The sequence below is a fragment of the Ovis canadensis genome, chromosome 14, assembly GCF_042477335.2.
Source record: "Ovis canadensis isolate MfBH-ARS-UI-01 breed Bighorn chromosome 14, ARS-UI_OviCan_v2, whole genome shotgun sequence".
Classification (NCBI taxonomy): Eukaryota; Metazoa; Chordata; class Mammalia; order Artiodactyla; family Bovidae; genus Ovis; species Ovis canadensis.
The window spans coordinates 60,205,962-60,230,578 of record NC_091258.1 but is presented as its reverse complement, the minus strand read 5'-3'; the positions used below and the strand labels follow the sequence as shown (position 1 = coordinate 60,230,578).

Below are 24,617 nucleotides of genomic sequence, written 5' to 3'. Positions count from 1 at the left end.
CTCAGGCTCCCCAAGAGAAAAGCTTCTCTCTTCCGCTGTTCATCAACATACAAAGCTGACCCAGACAAAGTTGTACCTTGCTTTACAGATGTTCCTCCTGGGAGATGGCCGCACACACCGCACTTAAGCTGTATAAAACGTACGCGGCCATCTTACCTCACTGTCTGCCCTACTGGAGACAACGAAATCTTAATTTCCAGGTCAGGGAGCCGCTATATTGACCTCAGGAGGTTTGGGCTTCTGAGATGCTAAAAGCAGCAGTGACATCTGTGTTTAGGGACCCAGAAACACTTGCTTCTTCCCGCCCTAAAATAGCCTAATAGCCTAACAAAGGGTCTAGTCATCCGCTGTACGGTGCAGATTCAAACATGGCCGCCCCCTGCAAGCGGTTGGCTAGTGGGCGCGGCCATAATACCTTCTCTTAACATTCAGAAACCCAGAATCCTGTTCTCTGGAAAGATGCCAGGTGGCGGCAGCCAGCCTCAAAGATGCGACTGAGTCTGCGCACGACCACTCGTTTTGGGAAGAGCTCATACCGTGGAGAGGCAGCGTGGTACGGCAGTCAATTTCAGGTTATGGGCGCGGATGCGGGGAAAATGGGAAAGATCAATGTGAGAAACAGTCAAAATTCAAGACGTGTGTAGGATGGCGATCAGGCGACTACGGTGGCCCGACTGGGTCAGTCATGGATACCCGTAAGGGTCAGAGACTGAGGGGATTGAAGGGTTAAGTGATTGGGCGTCTGAGCCTCTTGGGAGAGAGAGTCTGTGGTGGCGGGTTTATGGGAATCAGCGTTAGTGTCTGTGAAGAAGATGGATTGGGAGTATGTGGGAATCAATAAACTAGGGTTCTTGACTGACAGAATGCATGGAAGTCAGTTTATAGTGATCTTCAAGTGTCTTGAGGACAAGTGAGTTTCTTCGAAGACGCTGATTTGATCGGCGTTAGGACTCAGTGATCAGAAGCCTGAGGGGTCAGGGACTGGAGGTTCTAAGTTCTGTTTAGGTACCTGAAGCTGGTGATTGTGGAAACTTCGAGGTTCATACTCACTGAGGGTGGTCAGTGAGGATCGATGTTTGGAGAAACGCTTTAGGCAATCAGTGTTGGAGACACCCTTTAGATCGTCGCTGGAGAGGAATCTGAAGATATCAGTGACCCGACTTGTGTAGATCAGAGTATGGGGAATAGCGGGATCAGTGGAGGAGGGGGTTAGTGATTTGGGACTGTCAGTCATTGTGGGGGGAGGTGGGACAGTGAAAGTCAGTATTGGTTCCCAGTCATTGGGATATCATTGGAGATCAGTGTGGGTTTGCCATCAGAGATCTGCCTAATTCACCTTTCCGCAATCGGAGTGGATCAGTGAGTTTTGTAGTCACTGACTAGTGGTCTTTGACAGTCATATTTGGACATTCTGGGATATCTGTGACCACAAGGGCCACTGATAATTGTATATTGGAGACACCCGCCACATATGTGACTAAGAGGCTTACTGCCGGTTGATGCTGGGGCTTGGAAAACGCAGAAGTTGGGGATGGGAGAGGCAAGGAGTTGAGGCTGCCTCTCTGCAGAGTGACATTCCCCAACTGATTAGCAGCCAGTTCCATTAAGTTGTGAAGGCTAAAGCCCACCTCAAACTATTTTTGAAACCTCCCTCTCCAAGAATTCTGTGGCCTTTCAGTGGTTTGGACTCCCCAAGTTCATTGCTGAGGTCCCAGTTTCAATCCCTGGTTGGGGAACTAAGATCCTGCAAGCCAATCAGAGCAGCCAAACAAACAAGCAAAAAAGAAAAACAAAAATAAACTTCCTTCTGCCTTTCTTTCCTTTTTTTGTTCCCTACATTAATGAAAGTACTCTAAAAGGATCTAAAGTAACATGTTATTTACGATGTGGCCTCTGTTGCTTTTGCCAAGGATTTAATGCATATTTGTCCTAATATTTCCTTTAAGGTTCTTTCTAGAAAATCTAATGAGATGTCCATCTGTGACAGCATCTTGAGAGTGAGCCTGGTTTCTAAAAATCTATTCTGACTCCATGGCAGCTAGGATGGATGTAACTTTGCCTGTGGTTAGAAAACAAAGAATTTACTGAGTAAGTACCTAAGTCTAATGTAAAAGATTTTGTGGAAGGAGCAAACCTTGAGAACGTTTGGAAATTATTTTAATCTGGGCTTAACTTAAAAATAATGTTCTTACCACACCAAAAAAAAAAAAAAGAAAGGAAAAGAAAGGTAATTATGTGAGGTAATTATGAAGATGTTAACTAATCCTACTGTGGTAATCATTTTGCAATGTATACATGGATTAGATCAGGGCATTGTATACCTTAAACTTACACAATATTATCTGCCAATTATACTTTTATAAGGCTGGGGAAAATATGAATTATGGAGAGAAAAGAAATTGGACCTAGAAGTTACTGTGTTCTAAGAATTTTTTTGCCTTGTTCTGTGGGTTTTTTTTTTAGGCATGGCACATTTGACTTCCATGAATCAGTGCCTTATGAAAGCCTGGTAGAACAATTCAGTAAAGATAAAACCACAATAACAACCAACCACAAAGACAAAAGTTAAAGCTACTGGTAAAAACTGTTCTTCACTGACCTAAAAATCAAGTTAATGGTGAATAAGATGGACTGAGACAAAATCACAGATGTAATGGAAATAAGATTTTAACCATCAGCTTGATAAAAGGGTGAAATGCTGAAACAGTATTTATTTTTATAAATATTACAATCAATCCTTCTGTAGTCTTTAGACAAAACATGAGTATATCATCTTAAGCAACAAAGGAAGTTAAGAAGTAAGGCAGGTAACATCTTTTAGAAACCATCAGTGTCAAGCTTTCATTTTTAGAACAGATAGCCCCTGCTTTTTACATGCACAGAATCCAAAACAGGTAGTTTCTGTGACTCAACACGCATATGTATGGGTAAGGAGTTGGGGCATTTTCTTTTTCTTATTGCTCTTTTCCTTCACCTATACTATGCCTAGTGCCAGGTTTGGGAGAAAATACTTTTTTTAAGTTTTTAATATAATTTTTTAAATTGAGATATAAGATACATATAATAATATATATTTAGCTCAATGAATTGTCACAAAGGGAACACCTCTGGGTAATGTGCTCAGATCAGAAAACAGAACATTATAACACCCTGAAAGCTCTATGATACCCATTCCCCGTTACTACCCTACCATAGGGAACCATTTTCCCAGTTCTTACATAACAGATTAGTTTTGTCTGTCTTTGAACTTTAATTAAAAGGAATATTCATACATGATGGGGTGGTAGTAAGTGACTCATGTGAAAAAATTGTTTTAAGTTTGAATCCAGATTGTCTCATTTTATTTAGAGAACAAACATTTTTTCCAGATCATTTCCAGGCATAACACACAGACAGTCAAGTATTCTTATGTTAAAGCTACAGCTCAGTGAATTTTTATGTTTCAGAGAACTGTGAAACACAACCTAGATCAAGATATGCATCATTTCAGGGACGTCCTTCATGGTCCAGTGGTTAAGGCTCCATGCTTCCACTGTGGAGAAGGCAATGGCACCCCACTCCAGTACTCTTGCCTGGAAAATCCCATGGACAGAGGAGCCTGGTAGGCTGCAGTCCATGGGGTCGCTGAGAGTTGGACACGACTCAGTAACTTCACTTTCACTTTTCGCTTTCATGCATTGGAGAAGAAAATGGCAACCCACTCCAGTGTTCTTGGCCTGGAGAATCCCAAGGACAGCGGAGCCTGGTTGGCTGCCATCTATGGGGTCGCACAGAGTCGGACACGACTGTAGCAACTTAGCAGCAGCAGCAGCAGCAGCTTCCACTGTAGAGGGCCTGGGTTCAAACCCTGGCTGGGGAATTAAGACACCTGCATGCCCCAAAACACAGCAAAAAAAAAAAAAAAAAATCTGGGAAGATATCCATCATTTCTAGCACCCTGAAGCCTTCCTTATCAGTTAATAACCACTGCCACCCTGGGTCTAATTCAATGGATTAGTTTTATCTGTTTTTGAACTTGAGTTAAATGGAATCATAGAAATTATTTGAAGCCAAAACCATTCATACAATGTGGAAGTTTTGTCTTGAAATTCTGAAACCAGACACACCAGGATAAAATTTTATTCTATGGCACTTCTTGGCCATTTGAGATTGCTTGTTTTCTGTTACTTCCTTTGGGATCCAAACACATTAACATTTAAGTGGATCCTCTGGTTTGGAGTAGATTTGGAGTTAGAATCCTGTTAATGAAGTTAACAGGTTAAGGCTGGTTCTTCTTTGTAGTTAATTTGGAGGGGGACCTAAGAGTCCCTGGTCAAAATCGCTTAGCCTTTGGAGACTAACCATTGGCTGCAGTGACCTGAATAAGGCTAAGAACTTCCAGGGAATTCCCTGGTTGTCCAGTGGTTAGGACTTGGCACTTTCACTGCTGTGGCCTGGGTTGGATCCCCGCTTGGGTAACTAAGGTCCCACAAGCCATAGGGCATGGTCAAAAAAAAAAGAACCTTCATGAGGTTGCCTGCCTGCCATTTGATAGTAAGTTGTTGACATGATGTCCCTTTACCCCTAATATAAATTTCCTGAGTACAAGAACATTTTATTCTATGACCACAAGATAATTATCAAGAGCAGGAAAGTTAACATTGAAGCAATATTACTATTGTTGTTATTATAGTAGTGTGAAGTAAAGGGAAAAAAACGCACAACGTTAAAACTGTGAATTGAGTTTTACAGACAAAGAGTTGTCAGATCATGGGACAAATGACCACATAGACAGGAAACCTCTAGGGTCCCACTTTGGTCAGATAGATTTCTAAAGCGCTGTCATAGTGAGGGATTTGGGAGTGAGAGAAGAAAAAGAAATAGACTGTCAGAAAGTAGTAAAACTGTCAAAACCTGATGAAATGATCCGTACATGTTGTGAAAGCTAAGTTGTGGTTTTGTTGATTCTGTGACAGTAAATTATATAAATCATATTGCATTTTTATAAAAATCAAGGTGGAAAGGTCAGATGAGATTATGTGGGATAGTTTCTTCAGTTGAGTTTTGCCAAACTGTGGGTAGTTTTCTGTGCTTTAATTTTCGGTCTTGATTAAACATTTAGTCAAAGAAATTAGAAAACACACATGAAAAATGGAAGACATCAGTAGATACAAAAGGAGAAATTAATCAGTTAAAAAAAGAAAAAAGGAATAACTGATAAATCTGATTTTTTTTAAAAGTCAGTAATATAGATTAAACCACTAGCAAACCTTATCAAGTCAAGAGGAAACTGGGACTTTCCTAGTGGTTTAGTGGTTAAGACTCCTTGCTTCCACTGCACAGGGCATAGGTTTGATCCCTGGTCTGGGAACTAAGATCCCACATGCTACATGAAGCACCAAAATAAATAAATTAATTTTAAAAACTTTTTTAAATTATGAATTATCCCATTGATAATTTTAATATAGTTCTGACATTAGACATTCAAAGAATTTACTTATACTCTTAAACTATGATTTACTTTTTAAAAAATGATTCAAGCCTTATAGTTATTTCATTAATTAAACATCTTAATTAAAAGTAACAATTGTTTGCTCTCATCTGTTAAAAATGATTTTTTAGGGAATTTCCTGGCAGTCCAGTGGTTAGGACTTGGTACTTTCATTGCCTGGGTTCAATCCCTGGTCAGAGAACTAAGGTCTTGCAAGCCACACAGAATGGTGGGGAAAAAAATTTTTTTTAATGACAACACTTAATAATCTGCTGGATGAATAGCAAAGTTTAGCCTTTCAGTAATTGTTTGCACCACAGTTTAAGTAACCATTAGTTTTATTAATGTTGCACAGTTATTTTACTTTGCTTTGAGTTCCTTTTGTAATATTTTCATAACAGGTATAGAAGCTTCTTTCCCAGAATATACTTGGGGCCAGGTGTTTAAATTTTAAGGAGTTTGTATTTTATTCCCTTTCAGTTCTTACTTGGTAGCAACTTTTGTTTCCTGGAAAGTCTGTTGTATGTATCCACATTCTAAGTTGAATGGCACCCTTTTTTCCCCTCTACCACAATGATGTAAAGCATGGGTTTTTGTCCAAGATTTACATAGGGAATTTGCAAGTTCTGAAACAAGCCTGGTCCCTCATAGCTCTGTTCTCTTTCTCCATTCTCCTCTCCACCCCCATCTTCACAGGCTGCAGATCTTTTCCCAAGAACAACAGAAAATGATCGAGTACCAGGTAAGTGAGACATTAATGAGCCTACTTTCCCTTCTTGGGGAAACTGGAAAATATATGCATTTCAACCACGTATGCTTTGTCATAGGTTGGGTTCTCAGGAAAACACTTGGGGATGAAAATTTGCACACAGGAAGTTTACTAGGGAGGCTCTTAGAATACTTGTAAGTCAGTGAAGGAGGCAAGGTGGGCAGAGGGAGTTGCTGAACAGAGGCATCAGCTGATCTTATAAGATGCTCTATAGCTGGTAGTAGTTGTTGTTTTGTTGCTCAGTTGTGTCTGACTCTTGCCACTCCATGGACTGTAGCCCACCAACCTCCTCTGTCCACGGGATTTCCCAAGCAAGACTACTGGAGTGAGTTGTAATTTCCTTCTCTAGGGGATCTTCCTGATCCAGAGATCGAACCCATGTCTCCTGCTTGGCAGGAGGGTTCTTCACCATTGAGCCACCAGGGATAGTCCTCAGTGTTGTCCTGAATAGGAGGCAAGGAAGCCTTTGTATTCTGAAATCAACCAGTCATTGGTTTAGGCTGCCCCAGGAGGGGACATAACATTGGTTAGAGTAGCTCCCTTTGGCCAGAGGAAATTCCCAATAGGTTTCACACCTGCAATAGCCAGGTGTCTCCTAGCAGCTGGGAGAAGTACCTCGGTACTGCAGGGAGATTTGGGTGGAACACCACAATCTCTTTCTCCACATAATGATCAAATACTTACTATACATACTACTCTCCCCTTTTTGCCCAATTCAATTATCCTAGACATTTTACCCAGAGAAGGCGATGGCACCCCACTCCAGTACTCTTGCCTGGAAAATCCCATGGATGGAGGAAACTGGTGGGCTGCAGTCCATGGGGTCGCAAAGAGTCAGACACGACTGAGTGACTTCACTTTCACTTTCATGCATTGGAGAAGGAAATGGCAACCCACTCCAGCATTCTTGCCTGGAGAATCCCAGGGACAGTGGAGCCTGGTGGGCTCCCATCTATTGGGTTGCACAGAGGCAGACATGACTGGAGCGACTTAGCAGCAGCAGACGTTTTACCATTATACCTAGAACCATGTTGTTGTTTTTTTAAACAGTGTACATAATGCTCCATCATATGCATGGAATATTTAACCCACCCTCCATATTATGGACATTCGGGTAGTGTCCAGGTTTGATATTTCAAGCAACGATGCAGGAAACATCCTTTGTTGGAATACAGATTTACAACAAGCGAGTCCAACGAGAGTCAGTGGACTTCCTGGTAGCCCAGCAAACAGGCAGACATGGCCCATGATTTCCATTGGCCATAAGGAAGGAGCATATTGTTATTTCCAGGAAAAAACTAGCTTTTCAGGGCACTTCTTTTTGAGAGCAACCTTCTTAGGGCAGCACTGCTGTTATTGGTGTGGTCTCAGGACATAGGCACCTGCTGGAAGCTTGTTAACATCCAGTGTGGCAAACCCCACCCAGACCTTTTGGATCAGGTTAACTGTGGGTGGGGCCTGAGAATCTTTGTTTAACAAGCTCTGGATGATCCATTTGTGCTTGAAAGTGTGAGAAGCATGGAGAGAGTGAACAGAATTTTTAACAATCACTGACAAATACAGAAGCATGTTTTCAACAGTGGTTCAACTCCTCCCTTGGAGTTGAGTGTTAGCACCACAACAAAATTCAGTTCTCCAGGTCTTAGCCTCCCAATGATGTAACAATGTTTTCTATCAAAGTTGCAGGAAGTTTGAACTCCTCTGTGCTTTGTGGCCCACATGTAATGGCAGGGAAATGCTCAATTTCCGTTATAAGAAAGTAAAAATACAAATATTTCTTTTGGTGGGGCTGGTGAGGGGGCAGAAAGATTCCTCCAAGTTTATAGACGTTCTGATTTTGGTCCAAGGTATCTATATTGAGGAAACGATGAACTGCTCATTATTTGAATGACTGTCATTTCTCTTTAAGTGTCTCTGCTAGTTTTGCAGCAAACAGTTGAACATCTTATCCTCAGCAAGTCTCAGTGTGAGATGTCACCAGTTCCCCCACCTTCCTCACTGACTTTTGATGGTAAAGGAGATGGTGAAGGTCTCCTCCTCAGCCCCTGAGTTCCTGCATTCCCACATTTCGGAGTCCTTTCTCAAGCAAGGGCATCTCTTTCTGGAAACATATCCATGCCTGCCCCCTTTCCCAGGTCTTTTTCCTTGTCCCTACAACCATTGTCAGTAACTTCAACCCTGGAAACCATTACTGCTTATAACCCAAAAAGTCCTTTCCTTTCCCTCCTGATCTCCTTCAGCTTCTGAATTGATTTCCCTGCTCTTAATGTGTCCACTCCTGCTTCTCATTCTTTCTTGAGTCCAAAATCCTCTCTTCCCACTTAACTAAAACTTTTCTGGCCAAAGTCCCAGGTGACCTTGTTGAGGCTTAAGTTAGAAGATGCTGTTTGATTGTTCTACTGAAATAAGACTGTACCTTTTGCCTCCTTGTGTCTGAAAGGCGGCACCATATACTGGGTAAGAGCACAGAACCTGGAACTGAATTGCTGAGTTTGAATCCCCATCCTTACCATCTGTACAACTTTGGCAAGTCCCTGAACCTCTCTGCCCCAGTTTTCTTTAATATGGGAATAATGGCACTTACTTCAGAGAGTAAATTAAATGAACTAATATGTGTAAAGTGCTTGAAATAGACTATTTGTCCTTATTATGTGTTTGTTATTATTACTAAGTTTAGGCCTCCTTCCTTCATGCCAGGGATAGTGCTTCCCTACAGCTTCCCTACCTCTTCTGGGGTTTCTCTTTCCATCTTCTTATGTCGCAGACACTGATGTTCCTCTGGGTTTGAACCTTCTCTGGGGCCTCTGGGGTGCCACTCTTTTTCTTCTGTTTTGGCTGCCTCACATAATCTTAATTCCCTAACCAGAGATTGAAGAGATCACTGCCTTTGGCAGTTAAAGCTCAGAGTCCTAACTGCTGGATCGCCAGGGAAGTCCTGGTTTCATCCACTCTTAAGGTGGGTGCTGGTGATTCTGCACGTGGCTGCCTCCTCCATATCTAAGCCCAGGCCTCCTTCAAGAACTTTAGACCCCTTTGTCTAACATCTGTGCCTTTGGCTGCCTTCAGTTTAATGTGTGCAAAGTTGAATTTTTTCTGTCTCTTCTTCTCTGTTTCTCATCTCAGGAGATAATACCAACCCAAACCCCCAGGCAAGCCCAGACCCTGAGACTTACCCTTGACATCTCCCCACCTTCCATCTCTCACACTCAGTCACCAAGTCTTCCTGATTTTAGGACTTCCCAGGTGGTGTGAGTGGTAAATAACTCACCTGCCAATGCAGGAGACCTAAGTCTTGCTGATTTTACAGCCTCAGTGTTTCATCCATCCTTTTCATCCTTATATAAATGGCATGGCCCTTTAGGTGCAAAATTATGTCTCTTCTACTTTTTTCTCTTCTGTTCTATTCTCGCCCCCCCCCCCCATTCTGTTTCATCCCATCCCATCCCACTCCACTCTACTCCATCCTATTTCATCCCATTCCAGTTAGCTCTGTTTGGGGAATACTGACCCAGAGCCTGTCACCCAGAGCTACGCCCTGTGCTCTAAGATGAAGCCTGATTGCTGCTCACCTGCTACCACAGTATGCTGTTTTGGCATCAGTGAGGGTGTCTAATTGGCACCTTCTCTGTTCCACGGCCTTTGTGTGAATCTTAGGGTCCCAGGTGCCAGCTTCCATTGCCTCCATCCTGGTTTTGGTCCTGTCTTCACATCTACTTACGTGGGCCACTCCTCAAGTGCCACACTAGCATTCATCAAGACCTGCAGTCTCCTGGGAGTGGAGAGTGGCTGCTCTCAACCCCTTTGTCTCTGCAGGGCCCTCTCAATGCTTCTTTCCTCTGGCCACTCGCAGAGGTGGTGGGCTGGTGCCACTGCCACTGTGCAGTGCGCAAGGGCTCTCCACCCCATTAACACCCTCCCTTTTTCTGTCCTTTAGAATTGTTTTCCCTTTCTTAACAGATTTTTAAAATATCGACTTACAATCTTTTTTCTCATTAAGTAACATAGGTACCTTTATGTGGCACTGTCATCTTCCAGGCACAGTTTAAAGGCTTGACATATATTAACTCATTTAAACCTCATACTATAATAACTGAAAGACACACATTATTATTGTTGCCATTCAACAGATGAGAAAGCTGAGGCAGAGACGTTAAATAGCTTTCCCAGGGTCATGCATTTAGTGGTATAGCATGTATTTGAGCTCAGTAAGTCCAGCCCCAAAGTCCATGCTTTTAGCTGATCTGCCCTACTGCCTCTTGTGTCTGTCAGTGACTGTAAAGTTAGACGGCAGTCCACAAAGCCACCTTTGCTGCTTTTTTAAAAAATTAATTAATTAATTTTTGGCTCTGCTGGGTCATCATTGCTGTGCATGAGCTTTCTTTAGTTATAGAGAGCAGGGGCTACTCTATAGTTGCAGAGGGTTTCTCATTATAGTCACTTCTCTTGTTGCAGAGCACAGACTCTAGGGCGCACAATCGTCAGGAGTTATGGCACACAGGTTTAGTTGCACTGCAGGATGTAGGATCTTCCCAGACCAGGGCTCAAACCCTTGTACCCTGCATTGGCAGGTGGATTCTTAACCACTGGATGACCAGGGAAGTCCCAAAACCACCCTCATTTTGGCAGCATTTGTAAGTGTGGAGGTTTCCAACACCACCCTCAGTTTTGATAATTTGCTAGAAAGACCCGCAGAACGATGTATTCACAGTTAGGATTCATTACAGCAGATGTACAAAGATTAAAATCAGCCAAGAAAAGAGGTGCTTGGGGCAGAGTCCAGGAGAGTTCCACACACTGAACTTCCATGTGTCCTATCCCAGTGAGTGCGAACAGTAAGAAATTCTCCCAAAAACCACGTGTGATGGTACAGAATATTGCCAACCAGGAAGCTTACCTAAGCCTTGGTGTCCAGAGCTGTATTTGGGGTTGGTCAAGTAGACATGATTGCCTGCTAGTGGAGGCTGAGCTAATTGATGCCTGTGAGCCAGAGCTTCCCCCAGAAATCATGTTGTTAGAATATCTGGTGTAGCCCAAGGCGCCAGGTAAACCAAGACACTTTAATCTAGGAGGACATTCCAGGGGCTTAGAAATTAACTTCTGGGAACTGACGTCAGACCTTTCCTTCAGTTCATTTCAGTCGCTCAGTCGTGTCCGACTCTTTGCGACCCCATGAATCGCAGCACGCCAGGCTTCCCTGTCCATTACCAACTCCCGGAGTTCACTCAGACTCACGTTCATCGAGTCAGTGATGCCATCCAGCCGTCTCATCCTCTGTTGTCCCCTTCTCCTCCTGCCCCCAATCCCTCCCAGCATCAGAGTCTTTTCCAGTGAGTCATCTCTTCGCATGAGGTGGCCAAAGTACTGGAGTTTCAGCTTCAGCATCATTGCCTCCAAAGAAATCCCAGGGCTGATCTCCTTCAGAATGGACTGGTTGGATCTCCTGGAAGTCCAAGGGACTCTCAAGAGTCTACTCCAACACCACAGTTCAAAAGCATCAATTCTTTGGTGCTCAGCTTTCTTCACAGTCCAACTCTCACATCCATACATGACCCCTGGAAAAACCATAGCCTTGACTAGAAGGACCTTTGTTGGCAAAGTAATTTCTCTGCTCTTCAATATGCTATCTAGGTTGGTCATAACTTTTCTTCCAAGGAGTAAGCGTCTTTTAATTTCATGGCTGCAGTCACCATCTGCAGTGATTTTGGAGCCTCCCAAAAATAAAATCTGATACTGTTTCCACTGTTTCCCCATCTATTTCCTATGAAGTGATGGGACCAGATGCCATGATCTTTGTTTTCTGAATGTTGAGCTTTAAGCCAACTTTTTCGCTCTCCTCTTTCACTTTCATCAAGAGGCTTTTTAGTTCCTCTTTACTTTTTGCCATAAGGGTGGTGTCATCTACATATCTGAGGTTATTCATATTACTCCTGGCAATCTTGATTCCAGCTTGTGCTTCTTCCAGTCCAGCGTTTCTCATGATGTACTCTGCATAGAAGTTAAATAAGCAGGGTGACAATATACAGCCTTGACGTACTCCTTTTCCTATTTGGAACCAGTCTGTTGTTCCATGTCCAGTTCTAACTGTTGCTTCCTGACCTGCATATAGGTTTCTCAAGAGGCAGGTCAGGTGGTCTGGTATTCCCATCTCTTTCAGAATTGTCCACAGCTTATTGTGATCCACACAGTCAAAGGGTTTGGCATAGTCAATAAAGCAGAAATAGATGTTTTTCTGGAACTCTCTTGCTATTTTGATAATCCAGCAGATGTTGGCAATTTGATCCCTGGTTCCTCTGCCTTTTCTGAAACCAGCTTGAACATCTGGAAGTTCATGGTTCATGTATTGCTGAAGCCTGGCTTGGAGAATTTTGAGCATTACTTTACTAGCATGTGAGATGAGTACAATTGTGTGGTAGTTTGAGCATTCTTTTGCATTTCCTTTCTTTGGGATTGGAATGAAAACTGACCTTTTCCAGTCCTGTGGCCACTGCTGAGTTTTCCAAATTTGCTTGCATATTGAGTGCAGCATTTTAACAGCATCATCTTTCAGGATTTGAAATAGCTCAACTGGAATTCCATCACCTCCACTAGCTTTGTTCATAGTGATGCTTTCTAAGGCCCACTTGACTTCACATTCCAGGATGTGTGGCTCTAGGTGACTAATCACACCATCGTGATTATCTGGGTCGTGAGGATCTTTTTTGTACAGTTCTTCTGTGTATTCTTGCCACCTCTTCTTAATATCTTCTGCTTCTGTTAGGTCCATACTATTTCTGTCCTTTATTGAGCCCATCTTTGCATGAAATGTTCCCTTGGTATCTCTAATTTTCTTTTCTTTTTTTTTTAATTTTTATTTTTACTTTATTTTACTTTACAGTACTGTTTTGGTTTTGCCATACATTGACATGAATCCACCACGGGTGTACACGCGATCCCAAACATGAACCCCCCTCCCACCTCCCTCCCCACAACATCCCTCTGGGTCATCCCCGTGCACCAGCCCCAAGCATGCTGTATCCTGCATCGGACATAGACTGGTGATTCGATTCTTACATGATAGTATACATGTTTCAATGCCATTCTCCCAAATCATTCTAATTTTCTTGAAGAGATCTCTAGTCTTTCCCATTCTGTTGTTTTTCTCTAGTTCTTTGCATTGATCACTGAGGAAGGCTTTCTTATCTCTTCTTGCTATTTGAAGTGAAGTGGACCTTTCCTTGGGCAAAGTTAAATTCTCTAGGTCACTTCAAGATATATCTAAAGTACTAAAGGAAAATCTATTTACTCACAAGAGTAGAGGAGGTTTTTTTTCCCCAAACTAAACAATTCTCCAATTCTGTGCAGATCTTACAAGTTAGGGGCTCTCTCTCACAAGACTGCCCCCCTACTACCACTTCAGATGCCAGTCGCAAATCCTAGGTTATCATCTGAACTTCTGACCAACTGTAACCACACAGTTCAGACTGGGACTTCAACCCAGCCAAAACCCAGACTGGGACTTGAATCCATTGTCTTTTCATTGAAATCACGGGTCCAGTCTCAGAATTTAATGAAGCTCAGGTTCTGTATGTCTCATCACAGGAAGAATTCAGTGAGAGACAAAGTGGTAGGTAAGAAGTGGATTTATTTACAAAGATACACATTCCATAGAATATGGTCCCTCTCATAAGGTGAGAATGGCCCTGAGAGAAACACACACCACAGAGAGAGTGGGGGCCATCTCAGAAGGCAAGAGACACTGAATGTGGGGTGGTTAGTATTTAGGGACTAGGTAATTTCATAGGCTAATGAGGGAATGCAGAGTTCTAAAGAATAGCAAGGAGAGATAAGAAAGCCTTTTAAAGTGAACAATGCAAAGAAATAGAGGAAAGCAATAGAATGGGAAAGACTAGAAGTCTCTTCAAGAAAATTAGAGATACTAAGGGAACATTTCATGCTAAGATGGGCACAATAAAGGACAGAAATGGTATGGACCTAACAGAAGCAGAAGCTATTAAGAAGAGGAGGCAAGAATACACAGAATAACTATACAAAAAGGATTTTAATGATCCAGATAACTACAAAGGTGTGATCACTCACCTAGAGCCAGACATCCTGAAGTCCGAAGTCAAGTGGGCCTTAGGAAACATCACTATGAAGAAAGCTAGTGGGGATGATACAATAATAGCAGAGCTATTTCAAATCCTAAAAGATGATGCTGTTAAAATGCTGCACTCAATATGCCAGCAAATTTTGAAAACTCAGCAGTGGTCGCAGGACTGGAAAAGGTCAGTTTTCATTCCAATCCCAAAGAAAGGCAGTGCCTAAGAATGTTTAAGCTACCGCACAATTGCACTTGTTTCATATGCTAGCAAAGTAATGCTCAGCATTCTCTAAGCTAGGCTTCAATAGTATATGAACCATGAACTTCCAGATGTACAAGCTGGATTTAGAAAAGGCAGAAGAACCACAGATCAAATTGCCAACTTCCGTTGGATCATCGAAAAAGCAAGAGAATTCCAGAAAAACATCTACTTCTGCTTAATTGACTATGCTAAAACCTTTAACTGTGTGGATCACAACAAACTGGAAAATGCTTCAAGAGGTGGGACTACCAGACCACCTTACCTGCCCCCTGTGAAACCTGTACGCAGGTCAAGAAGCAACAGTTAGAACCAGACATGGGAAAAAGGAAAAAAAAAAACAAAAACAAAAAAAAAAAGAAAAAACAAAAACAAAAACAAAAAAAGAACCAGACATGGAAAAATGCACTGGTTCCAAATTGGGAAAGAAGTACATCAAGGCTGTATATTGTCACACTGCTTATATGCAGAGTATATCATGTGAAGTGCCAGGTTGGATGAAGCACAGGCTGGAATCACAATTGCCAGGAGAATATCAATAACCTCAGATATGCAGATGACACCACCCTTATGGCAGAAATTGACGAGGAATTCAAGAGCCTCTTGATGAAGGTAAAAGAGGAGAGTGAGAAAGCTGGCTTAAAACTCAACATTTAAAAAACCAAGATCACGGAATCTAGTCCCATTGCTTCATGGCAAATAGATGGGGAAACAGTGGAAAAGGTGACAGACTTTATTTTCTTTGGCTCCAAAATCACTGTAGATGGTGACTGCAGCCATGAAATTAAAAGATGCTTGCACTTCGGAAGAAAAGTTATGACAAACCTAGATAGCATATTCAAAAGCAGAGACATTACTTTGCCCAAAAAGTTTCGTATAGTAAAAGCTTTGGTTTTCCCAGTAGTCATGTATGGATGTGAGAGCTGGACAGTAAGAAAGACTGAGTGCTGAAGAATTGATGCCTTCAAACTGTGGTGCTGGAGAAGACTCTTCAGAGTCCCTTAGACTGCAAGATCAAACCAGTCAGTCCTAAAAGAAATCAACCCTGAACATTCACTGGAAGGACTGATGCTGAAGCTGAAACTCCAATATTTTGGCCACCTGATGCAAAGAGTCGAATCATTGGAAAAGACCCTGATGCTGGCAAAGACTGAAGGCAGAAGGAAAAGGTGATGACAGAGGATGAGATGGTTAGATGGCATCACTGACTCAATGGACATGAATTTGAGCAAACTCTGGGCGATGGTAAAGGACAGAGAAGCCTAGAGTGCTGCAGTCCATGGGGTTGCAAAGAGTCAGACATGACTGAGTGACTGAACAATGAGTGGGAGGATTATTCCATCTATTTTGGGGAAGGGTAGGGATATGCAGATGACACCACCCTTATGGCAGAAAGTAAAGAGGAACTAAAAAGCCTCTTGATGACAGTGAAAGAGGAGAGCGAAAAAGTTGGCTTAAAGCTCAACATTCAGAAAACAAAGATCATGGCATCTGGTCCCATCACTTCATGGGAAATAGATGGGGAAACAGTGAAAACAGTGTCAGACTTTATTTTTGGGGGGCTCCAAAATCACTGCAGATGGTGACTGCAGCCATGAAATTAAAAGACGCTTACTCCTTGGAGGGCTTCCCTGGTGGCTTAGAGGTTAAAGCGTCTGCCTGCAATGTAGGAGACCCCGGTTCGATCCCTGGTTAGGGAAGATCCCCTGGAGAAGGAAATGGCAACCCACTCCAGTATTCTTTCCTGGAGAATCAAAAGTTATGACCAACCTAGATGACATATTGAAAAGCAGAGATATTACTTTGCCAACAAAGGTCCGTCTAGTCAAGGCTATGGTTTTTCCAGTGGTCATGTATGGATGTGAGAGTTGGACTGTGAAGAAAACTGAGTGCCGAAGAATTGATGCTTTTGAGCTGTGGTGTTGGAGAAGACTCTTGAGAGTCCCTTGGACTGCAAGGAGATCCAACCAGTCCATTCTGAAGGAGATCAGCCCTGGGATTTCTTCAGAGGCAATGATGCTGAAGCTGAAACTCCAGTACTTTGGCCACCTCATGCAAAGAGTTGACTCATTGGAAAAGACTCTGATGCTGAGAGGGATTGGGGGCAGGAGGAGAAGGGGACAACAGAGGATGAGATGGCTGGATGGCATCACTGACTCGATGGACGTGAGTCTGAGTGAACTCCAGGAGCTGGTGATGGACAGGGAGGCCTGGTGTATTGCAATTCATGGGGTCGCAAAGAGTCGGGCACGACTGAGTGACTGAACTGAACTGAACTGAGGTATTTTCAGAAATTGGGCTGCTACTAACCTTTCTAGCCTTTTATGGTTGGCCTCGTAACTGTCATGGCACATGTGGGTGTGTCATTTAACATATGCTAATGTATTACAATGAGCATATAATGAGGCTCAAGGTCCACTGGAAATTGAATCATCCGCCATCTTGGACCTCATCAGTTCTGACCAGTTTTTGTCATAGCTTCCATAACTGTGTCATTCTTTTAAAGGTTGTATCCTGCCCCCTTCCTTCCTGTTTCACAACCAACTATAAACTGGGGTACCTCCCCATTGATAATTTTATATTACTCACAGAACTCAGGGAAACACTACTTACTATTACAGATTTATTTTAAAGGATATAAAGGAACAGCCATTGGGCTTTCCTGGTGGCTCAGATGGTAAGGAAACTGCCTGCAGTGCAAGAGACATGGGTTCAGTCCCTGGGTCAGAAAGATCCCCTGGAGAAGGGATGGTAACCCACTCCATTATTCTTGCCTGGAGAGAATTATACGGACAGAGGAGCTTGGCTGCCTGCAGTCCATGGGGTTGCAGAGTCAGACACAACTGAGTGACTAATACACACACAAATGAACAGCCAGATAAAGGGGTATGTATGGCAAGATACAGAAGGGTCCTGAGCCCAGGAGCTTCTGTCTCCAGAGAATTTGGGGTGCACACCCCAAACTGGATATGTTTATCAAACTGGAAGCTCTCCAAGATTTTTATGGAAGTGCCATTATATAGGCATACTTAAATTGTTGGCCTTTGATGATTAGCTTAATCGCAAATCCCTTTCCTGTCCTCAGAGGCTGGGGGCTATATGGCTGTAGGTCCCAACCAACTAATACCTGGTTGGTTCCTCTGGTAACCAGACCCCATCCTCAAAGAGTTACATCGTTAGTATAAACTCTGTTATGATTGACATGGGCTTGTTACTAATAATAAAGGACCTTCCTATGACTCCTGTTACTCTGGAAGTTACAAGGGTTTAAGAAGCTCTGTGCCCGGAATCAGGCAAGAAGACCATATATATATATATTTTTTTTTCTTTTTAGTTTTTTATTTTTTTAATTTTAAAATCTTTAATTCTTACAGGCGTTCCCAAACATAAACCCCTCTCCCACCTCCCTCCCCATAACATCTCTGTGGGTCATCCCCATGCACCAGCCCCAAGCATGCTGTATCCTGCGTCAGACATAGACTGGCGATTCAATTCTTACATGATAGTATACATCTTAGAATGTCATTCTCCCAAATCATCCCACCCTCTCCCTCTCCCTCTGAGTCCAAAAGTCCGTTATACACATCCGTGTCTTTTTTCCTGTCTTGCATACAGGGTCATCATTGCCATCTTTCTAAATTCCATATATATGTGTTAGTATACTGTATTGGTATTTTTCTTTCTGGCTTACTTCACTCTGTATAATCGGCTCCAGTTTCATCCATCTCATCAGAACTGATTCAAATGAATTCTTTTTAGCGGCTGAGTAATACTCCATTGTGTATATGTACCACAGCTTTCTTATCCATTCATCTGCTGATGGACATCTAGGTTGTTTCCATGTCCTGGCTATTATAAACAGTGCTGCGATGAACATTGGGGTACATGTGTCTCTTTCAATTCTGGTTTCCTCGGTGTGTATGCCCAGCGGTGGGATTGCTGGGTCATAAGGTAGTTCTATTTGCAATTTTTTAAGGAATCTCCACACTGTTCTCCATAGTGGTTGTACTAGTTTGCATTCCCACCAACAGTGTAGGAGGGTTCCCTTTTCTCCACACCCCCTCTAGCATTTATTGCTTGCAGATTTTTGGATCGCAGCCATTCTGACTGGTGTGAAGTGGTACCTCATTGTGGTTTTGATTTGCATTTCTCTGATAATGAGTGATGTTGAGCATCTTTTCATGTGTTTGTTAGCCATCTGTATGTCTTCTTTGGAGAAATGTCTATTTAGTTCTTTGGCCCATTTTTTGATTGGGTCGTTTATTTTTCTGGAATTGAGCTGCATAAGTTGCTTGTATAATTTTTGAGATTAGTTGTTTGTCAGTTGCTTCATTTGCTATTATTTTCTCTCATTCAGAAGGCTGTCTTTTCACCTTGCTTATATTTTCCTTTGTTGTGCAGAAGCTTTTAATTTTAATTAGATCCCATTTGTTTATTTTTGCTTTTATTTCCAGAATTCTGGGAGGTGGATCATAGAGGATCCTGCTGTGATTTATGTCTGAGAGTGTTTTGCCTATGTTCTCCTCTAGGAGTTTTATAGTTTCTGGTCTTACATTTAGATCTTTAATCCATTTTGAGTTTATTTTTGTGTGGGGTGTTAGAAAGTGATCTAGTTTCATTCTTTTACAAGTGGTTGACCAGTTTTCCCAGCACCACTTGTTAAAGAGATTGTCTTTACTCCATTGTATATTCTTGCCTCCTTTGTCAAAGATAAGGTGTCCATATGTGTGTGGATTTATCTCTGGGCTTTCTATTTTGTTCCACTGATCTACATGTCTGTCTTTGTGCCAGTACCATACTGTTTTGATGACTGTGGCTTTGTAGTAGAGCCTGAAGTCAGGCAAGTTGATTCCTCCAGTTCCATTCTTATTTCTCAAGATTGCTTTGGCAATTCGAGGTTTTTTGTATTTCCATACAAATCTTGAAATTATTTGTTCTAGTTCTGTGAAAAATATGGCTGGTAGCTTGATAGGGATTGCATTGAATTTGTAAATTGCTTTGGGTAGTATACTCATTTTCACTATATTGATTCTTCCAATCCATGAACATGGTATATTTCTCCATCTATTAGTGTCCTCTTTGATTTCTTTCATCAGTGTTTTATAGTTTTCTATATATAGGTCTTTAGTTTCTTTAGGTAGATATATTCCTAAGTATTTTATTCTTTTCGTTGCAATGGTGAATGGAATTGTTTCCTTAATTTCTTTTTCTACTTTCTCATTATTAGTGTATAGGAATGCAAGGGATTTCTGTGTGTTGATTTTATATCTTGCAACTTTACTATATTCATTGATTAGCTCTAGTAATTTTCTGGTGGAGTCTTTAGGGTTTTCCATGTAGAGGATCATGTCATCTGCAAACAGTGAGAGTTTGACTTCTTCTTTTCCAATTTGGATTCCTTTTATTTCTTTTTCTGCTCTGATTGCTGTGGCCAAAACTTCCAGAACTATGTTGAATAGTAGCGGTGAAAGTGGACATCCTTGTCTTGTTCCTGACTTTAGGGGAAATGCTTTCAATTTTTCACCATTGAGGATAATGTTTGCTGTGGGTTTGTCATATATAGCTTTTATTCTGTTGAGGTATGTTCCTTCTATTCCTGCTTTCTGGAGAGTTTTTATCATAAATGGATATTGAATTTTGTCAAAGGCCTTCTCTGCATCTATTGAGATAATCATATGGTTTTTATTTTTCAATTTGTTAATGTGGTGAATTACATTGATTGATTTGCAGATATTGAAGAATCCTTGCATCCCTGGGATAAAGCCCACTTGGTCATGGTGTATGATCTTTTTAATGTGTTGTTGGATTCTGATTGCTAGAATTTTGTTGAGGATTTTTGCATCTATGTTCATCAGTGATATTGGCCTGTAGTTTTCTTTTTTTGTGACATCTTTGTCAGGTTTTGGTATTAGGGTGATGGTGGCCTCATAGAATGAGTTTGGAAGTTTACCTTCCTCTGCAATTTTCTGGAAGAGTTTGAGTAGGATAGGTGTTAGCTCTTCTCGAAATTTTTGGTAGAATTCAGCTGTGAAGCCGTCTGGACCTGGGCTTTTGTTTGCTGGAAGATTTCTGATTACAGTTTCAATTTCCGTGCTTGTGATGGGTCTGTTAAGATTTTCTATTTCTTCCTGGTTCAGTTTTGGAAAACTGTACTTTTCTAAGAATTTGTCCATTTCTTCCACGTTGTCCATTTTATTGGCATACAACTGCTGATAGTAGTCTCTTATGATCCTTTGTATTTCTGTGTTGTCTGTTGTGATCTCTCCATTTTCATTTCTAATTTTATTGATTTGATTTTTCTCTCTTTGCTTCTTGATGAGTCTGGCTAATGGTTTGTCAATTTTATTTATCCTTTCAAAGAACCAGCTTTTGGCTTTGTTGATTTTTGCTGTGGTCTCTTTTGTTTCTTTTGCATTTATTTCTGCCCGAATTTTTAAGATTTCTTTCCTTCTACTAACTCTGGGGTTCTCCAATTCTTCCTTTTCTAGTTGCTTTAGTTGTAGAGTTAGGTTATGTATTTGACTTTTTTCTTGTTTCTTGAGGTATGCCTGTATTGCTATGAACTTTCCTCTTAGCACTGCTTTTATAGTGTCCCACAGGTTTTGGTTTGTTGTGTTTTCATTTTCATTAGTTTCTATGCATATTTTGATTTCTTTTTTTATTTCTTCTGTGATTTGTTGGTTATTCAGAAGTGTGTTGTTCAACCTCCATATGTTGGAATTTTTAATAGTTTTTCTCCTGTAATTGAGATCTAATCTTGATGCATTATGGTCAGAAAAGATGCTTGGAATGATTTCGATTTTTTTGAATTTATCAGGTTTAGATTTGTGGCCCAGGATGTGATCTATCCTGGAGAAGGTTCCATGAGCACTTGAAAAAAAAGGTGAAATTCATTGTTTTGGGGTGAAATGTCCTATAGATATCAATTAGGTCTAACTGATCTAATGTATCATTTAAAGTTTGCATTTCTTTGTTAATTTTCTGTTTAGTTGATCTGTCCATAGGTGTGAGTGGGGTATTAAAGTCTCCCACTATTATTGTGTTATTGTTGATTTCCCCTTTCATACTTGTTAGCATTTGTCTTACATATTGTGGTGCTCCTATATTGGGTGCATATATATTTATAATTGTTATATCTTCTTGGATTGTTCTTTTGATCATTAGGTAGTGGCCTTCTTTGTCTCTTTTCACAGCCTTTGTTTTAAAGTCTTTTTTATCGGATATGAGTATTGCCACTCCTGCTTTCTTTTGGTCTCTATTTGCGTGGTATATCTTTTTCCAGCCCTTCACTTTCAGTCTGTATGTGTCCCTTGTTTTGAGGTGGGTCTCTTGTAAGCAGTATATATTTCTTAATACATCACAATATCACAACAGATGCCTTTTTAGGTTAGTACCAGTGGAGCTCTCTCAGCAGTTGTCTTGTCCCAGGGCACAGGGCTCTTTGAAGAATTTGTTCTCTGTGCCCTAAATCAGAGGACTGACTTCATGAACATTATCATCTGAGGCTTGCCAGGCTGTGGAGCCTCCTTCCCAAACTATATTCCTCCTCTGGGTCTCTAGCTGAACTCTCCTGCCATTGGCCTCTTACTCATTAGTGTGCCCTGGGGCTCTGGCCTGAGTGCTCTGCTCATCCTGTCTCCTTGCAGAGAGATCCCACACTGCAAGCTACCATGTCTGTGCTGGCACCTCCTGTAGCTTTAGCTCTGTTCCTGACCTTGATCTTGACATGGCTCATCTATTCATCCTGCTGCCTGTCAAGTGTCTCCACCTGTGTGTCCCCAACACAGCGTGCCCTCTTCACTTTTGCTGTTTTTGTCAACTCCAGTTTACCACCACCATCACCCAGTTGCCTTTGAGATACCTGAGTGTCAACCTTATACCTTCTTCACCCCCCACAACCAGTTAAGGTGCAGGTTCAGCTCTTCCTCACAGTGATCCTTCTCTGTCTCACTGTTTCTGTCCTACTTAGGAGCATCATCTTCCATCTGCATTAGTGCAGAGTCTTTCCTTTCTCCTCCCTCCAGGTCGCCCACCACATTGCTCTTTCCATCCATTCACCTTCAAACTATCTGAGTTCTGTATCTCTTGTAGGCAGTATTCCTTTTTTATCCAGTCTAACTGTCTCTGAGTTTTTGGAGCGTTTAATCATGTGTTAAATAAACCTTCTAGTTTAATATGTTGTTGTTCAGTTGCTAAGTCATATCAGACTCTGCGACCCTATAGACTGTAGCCCACCAGGGCCCTCTGTCCATGGGGTTCTCCAGGCAAGACTGCTGGAATGGGTTGCCATTTACTTCTCCAATAATTTAATATAGTTTAATATAAATGTAATTATTGGTATGGTTGGATGTATATCTTTGGTATTAGGTTTTCTATTTGTCCCATTTGCTTTTGTTCCTCTGTTTCTTTTCTCTTGTGTGTGTGTATTTGTGTGGATTAATGGGATATTTCTTAGAATTCTCTTTGTTTACTTCAGTACACCTCTTTGCACTATGAGTTTAGTGATTACTGTAGGGATACAATGTATGTACTCATCTTTTCACAGTCTGCTTAGAGTTAGCATTATACCACTGGGCACAGGATGCAGGAAACTCACATGCCTTCTAGAATGTGCTTTCCACACACACACCACTTCCTAGATAGATTTCTTATTGTCTTCCAGTCCATCATCTCATAACTCACAGGCCTGTGTACTCTCCCCTGTAACTGAGTAAGTTGCTGCCTTTACATATCACTGTTTGCCTTATGCTTTTGTTTGCCCTATGCTGTTCCCTCTGCAAGGAAGGCAATTTCTCCATCTCTGCAGAGGACACTCAGCTGCACACACATCCCTTAGCACTGAAGCCTCACTACACTGATAATTTTTAAAATATTTATTTATTTGGTTGCACTGGGTCTTAGTTGCAGCACATGGTATCTTCTGTCTTCACTGTAGCACGTGGGATCTCTAGTTGCAACATATGGGATCTAGTTCCCTGACCAGGGATTGAACTCAGGTCCTTGCATTGGGAGTTCAGAGTCATTTCCCTGGACCACCAGGGAAGTCCTAGACCCTGATAATTTTAGTGGACAGTTCACTTCTCTGCATACTAGAGCCCAGATACCCTGCTGTTACATCCCTTACCATCTCACCCTGATGGCCTTACATATCGCTGTCCCAGCCAGGCTGTGAGCTCCTTGAGGTCAGGAGCCATCCATGACTGTGTCCCCAGTGACCAGGACTGGGTCATACACACAGTCTTCAGTCAATATGTGTTGACCCAAAGTCTAAATGACAGTGGCTTCCAATCCCACCATATAGAGCCCAAAGCCAGGAATAGAAAAGGTAAAAAAGATAAATGATCAGAATAATCTGACCTGGGGCTTCCCTGGTGGTCCAGGGGATAAGAATCCACCTGCCAATGCAGGGGACATGGGTTTGATCCCTGGTTCGGGAAGATCCCACCTGCCTCAGGCAGCTAAGCCCATGTGCCACAACTACTGTAGCCTGCTTGTCTAGAGCCCATGCTCCACAACAAGAGAAACCCCTACATTGAGAAGCCCAAGCACCGCATCAAAGAGCAGCTCCTGCTTGCTGCAACTAGAGAAAGCCCACGTGCTGCAAGGAAGATCCAGCACAGCCAAAAAATTAAGTAAGTGATTAAAAAATAAGCTCTAACCTATGAACATTATAGAAAATCAGGACCATCCACTCCTGCCTGCATTTTCCCTGTGTGACCCAATTTCATTTCATTTCAGCAGAGACCTGTGTCATTCAAGGACGTGGTAGTGGGCTTCACGCAAGAGGAGTGGCATGGGCTTAATCCTGCACAGAGGGCCCTGTACCGGGATGTGATGTTGGAGACCTACAGCAACCTCGTCTCAGTGGGTAAGAACAGTTCTGCTGCACAATCTATATCACGCTTGAATGACTACCTTTCTTCTTTCAGTTGCTAAAAGTAACTGAAGTACCGGGACTTCCCTGGTGATCCAATGGCTGAGACTCCAAGCTCCCAATACAGAGGGCCCAGGTTCATTCCCTGGTCAGGGAACTAGATCC

At 42.0% G+C, this 24,617-nt stretch overlaps 1 protein-coding gene across 2 annotated transcripts in view; it reads left to right on the top strand.

Moving 5' to 3' along the window:
• The first annotated feature begins 448 nt into the window (after positions 1-448).
• Positions 449-24,617, top strand: part of ZNF793 (zinc finger protein 793) — a 30,056-nt gene continuing 5,887 nt past the window's right edge. The window contains exons 1-4 of one of the 2 annotated variants that reach the window (XM_069550600.1): positions 449-553; positions 1,947-2,088; positions 6,167-6,212; positions 24,317-24,446. In XM_069550600.1, coding sequence (XP_069406701.1) covers positions 6,198-6,212; positions 24,317-24,446 — 145 coding nt within the window. In that variant the 5' untranslated portion in view covers positions 449-553; positions 1,947-2,088; positions 6,167-6,197. Of the gene's footprint in view, positions 679-1,946; positions 2,089-6,166; positions 6,213-24,316; positions 24,447-24,617 lie in introns of both variants that reach the window. The other variant, XM_069550601.1, reaches the window with a different exon arrangement.